Consider the following 9,829-nt stretch of genomic DNA (forward strand, 5'->3'; position numbering starts at 1 on the left):
ATGTGTTAAAATAATTTTAATAGAATTCAGAATATCGCTGTATCATTTTGATTATTAACACATTTGCTTTTGTTGTTACAGCTTCCTCTCTCCTCAAGCTTTAACGGCGAGCTCTTGCTCGGTGGACTGGGGGACCAGTCGCTTCCTCAAAAGGCGCTCCTGCGGGCCTCTCTCTCCGCATCCCCTGCCGACTACCCTGAGCGTCCAGAGGTCCACTCGCGCAGAGAGAGCTCCTGCAACACCCTGTCGACGAAAACGGAGGTTCCCATCCACCTCGTCAGCACCACCAACCAACTGCACAAGCAGGGCGGAGTCCAGCAGCAGATTCCCACCAAACTCGCTGCCCTCAGCAAGGGGAAAGAGAAGAGCGTGAAGGGAAAGAGTTCACACCGCACCGAGAGCTTGGGTCAGCTTAGCACACATACGTTTTTATGAACAGCCACATTAAAAAGGGACAGCAACAATGATGTGGTCTCTGTGTACTTTGAGTTGTTTGGAGGAGAATGTGTTGACTTTACAAACTGTTTTGCTTGTTTCACAGCCTCTGTTGATATGAAGCAAATGCTGCCCATCAAGCTGTCAGCACGAGATTCAGAGGGAAACCTAAAAGCACGCCGCCCCATCAGCCCCAACCAGCAGCCCCTCCAACCCCAACCGTCACACTCAGGTAATCAAACAGGCCCTCCCAACATTCCTCGCCGTGCCTCAACCGCCCTTGACCTGCTGTGTAAACAGTCATTAGGCCCAACTGACAGAGCTGTTGTTTGTTTGCTCGCTCTGCAGATTCCCTCAGCCCCCCGGATGGCTATGCGGATGCCCAGTCCGGCCTCACACCCACCGTTCTCAAATCCCAAATCCAGAACATCAAGCACACCAGCCCTTACACTGTGAGCGACGAGGCCGCCAAGGAAGACGTTATCTTTTTCTAGGCGCCCTGCACGGCATGCTGGGAAATTCCAATGGAAAGACATATTGGACCTTATGATGAAACGGTCTTAATTTTTACGTAGAGACTTTTTTGCTCAGTCTTAACTGCTTACCATTTTTATTGAAGTTTGTAAATACAACGAAGGAAAATACGTTTTAGATTGTACAAAAAATGCTCACCGTATGTCACAGAAAACCAAAAGACGTGTTGAACAATTCTGTAGCATACGTTCCTGATGGACACAACGAAGAATATGTGGATGTTTTGGGTCGCTTATTGTTATGGCGAGCAGTTTTGAACCACGTCAATGTTCCACTTAATGTTAAATCATGGAATTTGGATGGAAAATGATGTTGTGGTCACTCTGGAAGGTGTTATTTCGTGATAAAGCACTGATGTGTTGATTTTGGCTTGTAAAGACCCTTGAATTTGGGTCAAAGTCAGAATCTTCATGTTCAAACAAATTTTTGTGACCAAGCACGGTCTACAATATGGAAGAACAAAAAAGAATCAACAGCAGGAAAGTTAGAATTCAAGATTTTATCAGTCAGTTTTCATTCAGCAGTTATTTTATGTTTTTATATGATGAAGGAAACTCTTTTAGCTAACAATAATTTTGGATTTTAAATATATTTGAAGTTGAATATGTAAATCTAACAAACACTGTCAAGAAACATTCAGGCCATTTGTACCTACATTATCAAGAAAACGACAAATGATGAGAATGTCTCAATTTATCATTTTCGTATAAAATGACTTGAATATTTCCTTGTTAGATTCACCCAAACTATTCTTTTTAAAAAGAGTGCCAGCTAGAAAACATTATTCATTCATGTAACCGGCACATGAACTACTTGGCAGGTTTGGCAGTTTCTAACAAAACATTTTCGCCAAACCATTTTCACATCGCAATGAAGGTTTTTTAGTTTGATCTCTTGTTCGGCTAAGCAGTTTCTCTAATCTGCTTTCCCTATATCACCACCGACATTCAATACATTTGTTTCTAATTCATTGCCCTAAAGTTGAGTTCCTCTTCTGATGACCCCAGAAACAATGTCACTGTGCAATGTTACTATAACTTTGGATTCCCGTCTTTCCACCAAAGACTAGTACCTAAAATACTCCATTTCTTTGTTAAATTTTAATAATGGCTGTAAGTATGAAGTCGCCAATCTGTAGTTTGTTTATAGACGACAGTGTGATTTGTATGTATATGTTGTACATAGAATTTCGTAGATGAGATGTAGATCTTGTGCAAGGCTGTCACGTGACCACTGGAATTAGAGAGGGTTGTAAAACGCTGTCCGGGTAAAATTTAGTTTTATTCCTTTGTAGGCACTTTTTTCTTTATGAAAACGACGTCTGTTATTCAGTCTGAGTGTATTATTGTTTGTTTATAAACGACATGATGCATCGCTTTCGAGTAACATTTCATCTGTTTTGCTTGATGTAAGAAAAGAAAGTTTTGACGCTCATCTTTGTGAAAATGTCGATTTTGTTCCAGTTTAACGCTTGAAGGGGCAAGTGAAGGGACGTGTTTTTTATACTGTAGCAGATCAATTTTGACCAGCAAACTGTAAATAAATGTCATGTGATTTTTATCACATAGTAGTAAATTCTCTCAAGTCAGCGACTAAACGTTCACTTTTTTAGCTGCAGAGCACTTTACCTCAAAGTTCCGTTTTGATTTTGTAACTTTACAAATGTGAGTTAAATGTTCCTGTCTCTTTACGTTGTCATTTGAACCATTATGTTGGGCGTGGTTATTGTCTTTCATGTAGAGTCATAGTGTTTGGTCAAGTATTGTTGTCAAAGTATATAAAATGTCCAAAAAAGAAATCTTTGCGATTACACTAGCCACTTTTGGACACAAGAACATATTAAGGGGACCTCAAGTGTTAAATCTGGGTTTTGCGTGAGGTTTTGTCTTCATGAAGTTCTTAGCACGCTCGATTTTATTTTTTACCACGACATTGTATTTGCTCCAGAGAGGATAATAGAAATATTTGTGAACACTTAAATGCGCTGCCTTTAGAGATGTTTCAGTAATAAAATATTTTTAAAAATGTGTTTGATTTGTGCATTACTTGCATTCGACACTATGTATATACAGTATATAGACTGTTTCACCGCCAACGACATGGAGGTTATGTGCCCCAAACTTTTGGTAGACCTCCGCAAAGAATCAATTTAATACAATAAACAATCAAATATTCGTATTATTTAATATAATTATAAATTCAATCTGGAATAAATTGTATAACCCAACACAGACCGGAAGTTAACTTAATCCTAAATTAACTTCCGGTCTGCGTGCGTTCAATTAAGATGTCATAATAACCCGTGTGTTATTGCTGAATAACGGCACATCACCTAGGTCATGTTTTCTCAAAGTTAAAACAGCATTTCATCAGCCAAACAAATGTGGCTTTAAAAACTTTTCCTTATAATGTTAGTGGAACTTTAAAAACAAATGTTTCCCGTTTGTGGTTTCCCGTTTATCCAGCCCGGATCTGACAGCAGCGCGGCCGGTCCCCGTGTAACTCTTTACAGATGATGTCTCCCGCTTTTGTCTCTGTAATAGTTTTCTTTCCATCCGTGTCCTGCGCTTTGCTAATTTTAGTTTTCCTTCCATCCCAGACAAGCGTCTGAAGTCGTGTCACGTTTTAATTGTAGTTATTTTGCGCAGACTTCTCCGGCCACAGACGAAAACAAACCCGGGTCCCGTCGCACCGTAAAATAGTTGGAATTCAGGCGTGCGCTTCTCTGAGAGGAATTCTGATGAGAAAATAATTGATAGTACAGAAGTAAACAAGAAATAAGACTATATGACATGTCTGAGATGCATTTTTCCTTGCTGTGTTATCCAAAACGTTCATTTGTTTGCCTTTTTTACACTTAGCACTGAAACGATAACCGCCGGCGATTTTGAAAACCGCGGTACTACTTGCTTTCTGTATTACTCCGCAGCCTATTTTTGTCATTACAGGTTAGAACTGGTTCCCTTTTAAAATCAATATATTAATAAACACGATAATTTTTGTAGGTAGTTGTTATTGCAAACTGGATCAAATGTCCTAAAAATTTATTTAATACCAATTTGAATGGTTTCTACTACAATACCATTATAACCATTACAAAATGATTTCATCTTATTCTAATGGGATTTAATGGTGTTTTATTGGTTCCCATCAGTACCACCAACACATTACCAGTAGAAACCCACAGAGACCATTAAAACCAATACTAAAAAGAGACTCTAAACTCTTTTCACCAGCACACGCAACCATTCGTCTGTTGGTTGCGTAACAGTTTTGCAACGTCTAGACGACTTGTCATGTCTCTTGAAACACAGGTCTCGCTGACCCCATAAAGTATTGTGCTTGTATTTTTTTGGGCACTGTGTCCATGGAAACGACCTTCGTCTTCATGGCGTTTCCGTGTTGCTTGGTAGACTTTGAAGACCAGGTTTTCTGCAGACGGTAAATAAACAGTTCTTATGAATGAAGTTATTGTTCTGTTTATCTGCAAGAATAGCAAAGTATGTCTCGGCAGATGAGGTTGCAGATGGGTGATGTAGCGCGCACCAACGTGCGCTGTTTATTCGTACGTGTTATCCAACAAAGTGGCCTGCTCATAATGTGCTGTCACAGTCAAATCTTTGTGTATTTAGTTACAGGGCGGAAAGTCTTTTTTGGGACGCGGGTGTGCTCGGCAGTCTTTGATGAAAACGCTGATACAAGCTTGATTTTGTGCCAAATAGTTCATGAAACAAGTTTTATAGAGCTACGATTCCTGCTTGGCTGTTTTTTAAATGTCAGTGATCTGTGTGACTTGTTTCAGGAACTGTTACTGTATTTCAGTATGCACCCAAAAACTATTTTGCTAGGTTAATTTAATAGACAGTTTTTGTCCAGTATTCTCTGTCAAACTAGGGGTATCACAATATACCGGTATTTAAAATAGTTGCGGTATTACTAACCCTTATGATTGATAACGTGTCAACACTACAAATGTGACCCTGGACCACAAAACCAGTCTTAAGTAGCACGGGGACATTTTATTAACAGCCACAAATGCCAGTTTATGCCAAAAATCATTGGATTTTTATATCTATACAGCCTGGATTTAAATTATTGTTTGAAATAAATTCAATTATCGTTATTGTTAAAATGGCGGAGTTCAGATTGCCTGACCTCAACCTCCGGGGCTCTATAGTATTATAATATCATCGTAAGTAACTCTCTCTCGCCTCCCTCCGCTGATATTGTGAAAAAAAGGAAAACACAAAATAAACCAAATAAAAGACGTATTTGACTGATAGCACTATCACTTTATTTTCCCAGCAGATACCGTAATAAAATATTTTGCCGCGATATACTTGTATTCAAAATCTGATATCGCGGTGTGCACATCGAAGGCTATAAAACCCCAAATATTGTTCGCTACACCTTGGCTCTCATTCATACAAGACTAGCCAAGTCACATTTGTTCGTAAAGCCATGTTGCAGTAATTGTAAGTTCATTAAATCTATTTCTGACTTGTAGTCCATTTTGCTTTGAATCCACAACCCTTTCACAATGATTCACACAAAGACACATCAGATGGTTAGGTGCGCATCAGATGGTGCAAAAATCACAAAAAGGACGGTACATCCCCGCTCGCAGCTGCATCATTAACCCTGCGAGTGATCGAGTCTGACACCCCAACACCCTAGAGACGTGTGCAGACGGACGCCTCACTTCCTTTTGTTGTATTATTCATCCTGATGTCACTTTTTGAGTGCCTTTTGAGTTGAGTGGTCGGTAATTATAAAGCCCCTATCAGGACGGGCAAACACGCCATATGCCACACCCGCTTTCCCATGAAAAGGTCCGAGCGTGACTCTCCGCGTCTCTGCCTAGAGGTGCAACTCCCTTTCAAATATTTCTAGAAATAACTTGAATCCTATTCTTTGGAAACAAACAAGAGGCATTATGGCGATGGGGAAATATTTCATGCGGCATGCATCCATACATGCAAAGCATCCCTGGAATGAATGAGAACGTGGCGTGTCTCCACGGCAACAGGCCGCTGTCTTAATCAGCAATTGAGGATGAAGAATTCGCCTCCCACGTGAGAACGCAAAAGACTTTGCAACGTTCTTTTGAATGTTGAAGACAGAAGCCTCAATATGACGTAATTATTCAAAACAAGAAAAAAGTTGGATAAAACAAACTAAAAATCATCATCATTTTGCGTTATCTTTCTAGTTATCCCACGTGCAACCTACTAACTTATGGCGCCAACCTCATACAAATATCCATTTTGATTACGAATGCGTTAATTGTAGTGTACTAAAAATTATATACATTTATGATAATAAGTGCATTTTTTCGCAACTGGTGAAACTCCACTGGTGAAAGGATCCCTTTGTTCACCTACAGATTTGAGAATCGTTATTAAATTCGATGCTACGCCTCAACCTGAGGCCATCGGCAACACAGAGCCGAACATCAAAGCGGCCTCGTCACATAATGCATTCACTGTTAATGTAGGCCTTACAGTAGACCTGTCAGTAAACCCCCCCAACCCAAGCGTTCAGAGTAATTACTCCATTGTGTAAACAGTGATTACTGGTTTCTCCCAGAACGCCGTTCATCTATTCTGTCTGTTACTGTTGGACTAGGAACGCTCACGGCTCGGTTTAAGAGGCTCAGATTTCTGCACAATTATTTTCACAAATGACTTCCTTATTTCATGGCATCTCAACAAAAGATGTTTTAGCAGGGCGGATGGAGGAGGCCGCATCTCTTTTGTGTTTAATGCCGAACGATGTGTTTCGCCGAGAGATTGATGTTTTCTTGCATGTCAAAGCGTGTTAGTTTATGTGCGGTCTTCCTGCCTCATATTCAAATGTAAACTGATCATTCATTGACATAAAGCCAGGATATCTAAATACCATTTTTTTATGTTTACTTGCACAAAGATATATTAGATGAGACTCAATTAAATTAAATTCAATGTCTTGTTGTTTTGCAGCTGTGAACCCAGCTAACAAAAAGATGTTTAAAAACGTTTTTCTAACATTCCCATTACGTTATAAAAACGTTATTTCAGAATGTCTGACCAATACCCATAAACAACATCAGAATAATGTTTTAAGCAATAACGTAATAATTGATTAAATGCGCTTTAAATAATTCTACCAGAACTTTTGCTGATATCCAAGAACACTTGTTCTTACGACCAAAAGAACATTGTGAATGTTCCCCGTTAGGTGTGAATGTACTTTCAATGGAACATGATCAATCATTACTCATTATACCACAATTATTTTTGCGATATTTAAGATAATCGAATTCATTTAGTTGTGTAAGTCATGTTAAAATAGGCGTCAATGTCATAAATCTTTCAAGTTTAACAGTGTTGCTTAACACACCTTGCATTTGTCATTATGCCATACCACTCTTAAAAAAAGACATTTTCTAAAACGTTCTTTGGCTGTATGGTTCCATAAAGCAGTGGATCTCAAACTGGGGGGAACAGTTTTATGTCATTTCATAGAATTGATTTGATCAATGAAGCTATAAAGCGAGCAACTAGTAGAATTGATTTATTTATTGAATTAAGAATTGTGTAATGTAATGTCTTTGTTTTAAATAAACTTCTAAGATTCTAAGAATGTTTGTTGAGAAAGTTGCTTTCGGATTTGAGACAATAGACGTTTTGTTGCGCTAAAGGTTTTTGGAGTAGAAAAGGGTACAAAGGAAAGAACCTTTGACTGCAAGATTCTTTGGAAACCAGAGAGTGAAGAACACTTTTTAGAGCGGCTCATTCCAGTTTAACCATGGGTCTTGAAGATACCACAAGTGCCATTCATGTTCTTAACAGATTACATCTCAACTCAAAGTTCCTTCTTGGAATTCACAAAGATGAACCTCTAAGTACTGGATTAAAGATCTGTTTGAAGTTGTGGACGGCCTCTGTTTCATCTTTTTGTCTTTACGTAACATTTGCATTGCTTTGACTTGTCTAGCAACATTAACAAAAACAGATTTAAAGTGTTTATGGCATTTTTTAAAAGTGTGGATGTAGCTTCAATGTTTGAGGTAATGAACCTCACCGCCTGAAGCCTTCTACTTTTCCTAGCGTAAACAAGATGTAAATCGCAAAAGACGTCTCTGGGAGGCGCAATAACAATTTCATTAGTTCATTTACTGGATTCCAAAGGGGTGGACGGTTGAAAGGACGCCGTTGGCACCGGCCCTCGAGGTAATATCTCAATGGGGGGCAGCGTTTGGAAGCCCATTCTCCACTAATTTGGGATCTTTGTGTTCCTGGAGACCCCCAGCTGTACGCATCCGCCCGGCAGACACACGCCAGTATTTGAGCGAAGGGGGGTTGGAGAGTGACCCCTTCCAACCCCTTCTCCCCCGTGTCCGTTCCACCCCAGTGCACCCTTTCGGCTGAGGGTCACAACAACAGGCATTAACCAACTACACACACAGAAGCCGACTACGCCACCCGGCCCTTTTCTGTACCCTTTGTGGCCAGCAGGACCCCCACCAAACCACCCCATTGGTCAGTCTTTTGTCTTCTGCCAAGTTTCAACCGTCTATTTATGCGTGGCGCATTAATTGCGTTGCCGTCGGAATCCTTTTGAGGTTTTCCGTTTTTCATTTTGCATGACAAAAGTGCTTTTGACCAGTCTCGGCAGCCCGGCACAAAAAGCTCGCTCGCACACACAAATCCCGCCAGAAACTCCTTGAAAGGAAGATGTGCCCGCGTGCCTTTTTGTGTTTTGCCGCATTCATTCAACTATTCCCCATCTGCGCTTGCACCTGAAGGCCGCGGTGCTTCGACACGCCCGGTTGGAAGAAATTGAGTGTGTGACTAAAGTTGTTAAAGGATTTTGGAACATATATTTGCTAAATGTTTTGCACAAATCTGTTCTTCCTCGTCCCAGCAATGCACAGTGGCAGATCAGTTGACCTTCATATAAGATGTACAATATATTTAGGCAAAAATCAACTAAATGTCTTCTTTAAACATTATATTTTACAGTATGTATAACACTCCCAAAGGCGGTGGTAGTTTCAAATAATTTCTCTCATTTCTTTCCACAAAGACATCTGTCTGGAAAGGCCAGTTTTCCTCCCCACGGGAGAGCACCCAGCTGTTTTCGGGATTTTTCCCATCTGGCATCTTTCTCCGCCGTGTCTGATGGGGTCTATTAGTGCACGGGTGCGTGCCTTTTGACCTCCGCATGCATATTTGATTCAAAGTCGTCTGCCAGGCATCAGGCCAGCGTTTACGAAAGCAACCCGAATCATTTTTCTCTTTCAGTGTCTTTATCAATGAGTCTCTTGGAGTGTGTTTTGACTGTGACTGAATTACTTAAGGGAAATAGGAAAATGACATCACTGCTGAAAAAGCAAACAAACGATAGAATCCGTCGTAGAATGTTTTATTTTAATGGTTATAATTGGAATTGTATACGTTTTAATGGAAACAATATTTGGTCTCTGTGGGTTTCTCCTGCTAATGTGTTGAATTCTAGTTTGAAGTTTTCTGTCTGTGTGCCATCGCTTGGCATATCTAGTGATAGCACCTGCTCTGGTATGACTGGAATGAGCCGGTGCCACAACATGCACAACCCACACCCTTCTCAAACAAAATCTGGACAACGGCGCTGTTGGGTCGTAAAATGTGTTTGACGCTTCGCTACAAGTTGCTTTGAGCGGCTGGAAATCGCTGTGGTTGAGATCGACTCCAAGACCTGAAATGACTGGGTGTGACTGAATTCCAAGGAATTTATCTAGCAAGTTGTGAAAGGATGTAGACGTTTCTTGACACAGATTGACTCATCTGCTATGGTACAAGATGCTACGTTTGCAAACAATGACTGAGAAAAAGCT

General features: G+C 40.3%; 1 protein-coding gene across 4 annotated transcripts in view; it reads left to right on the top strand.

Annotated features, from left to right (window-relative positions):
• Window positions 1-2,999, top strand: part of arhgef18b (rho/rac guanine nucleotide exchange factor (GEF) 18b) — a 29,755-nt gene extending 26,756 nt beyond the window's left edge. For all 4 annotated transcript variants that reach the window (XM_079470705.1, XM_079470706.1, XM_079470703.1 and 1 more), the window contains 3 exons: window positions 82-406; window positions 542-667; window positions 784-2,999. In XM_079470705.1, the coding sequence (XP_079326831.1) occupies window positions 82-406; window positions 542-667; window positions 784-929 (597 nt within the window). In that variant the 3' untranslated portion in view covers window positions 930-2,999. The remainder of the gene's footprint in view (window positions 1-81; window positions 407-541; window positions 668-783) is intronic.
• Window positions 3,000-9,829: the final 6,830 nt, after the last annotated feature.

The sequence above is a fragment of the Barbatula barbatula genome (genome assembly GCF_947034865.1).
Source record: "Barbatula barbatula genome assembly, chromosome: 13".
Classification (NCBI taxonomy): domain Eukaryota; kingdom Metazoa; phylum Chordata; class Actinopteri; order Cypriniformes; family Nemacheilidae; genus Barbatula; species Barbatula barbatula.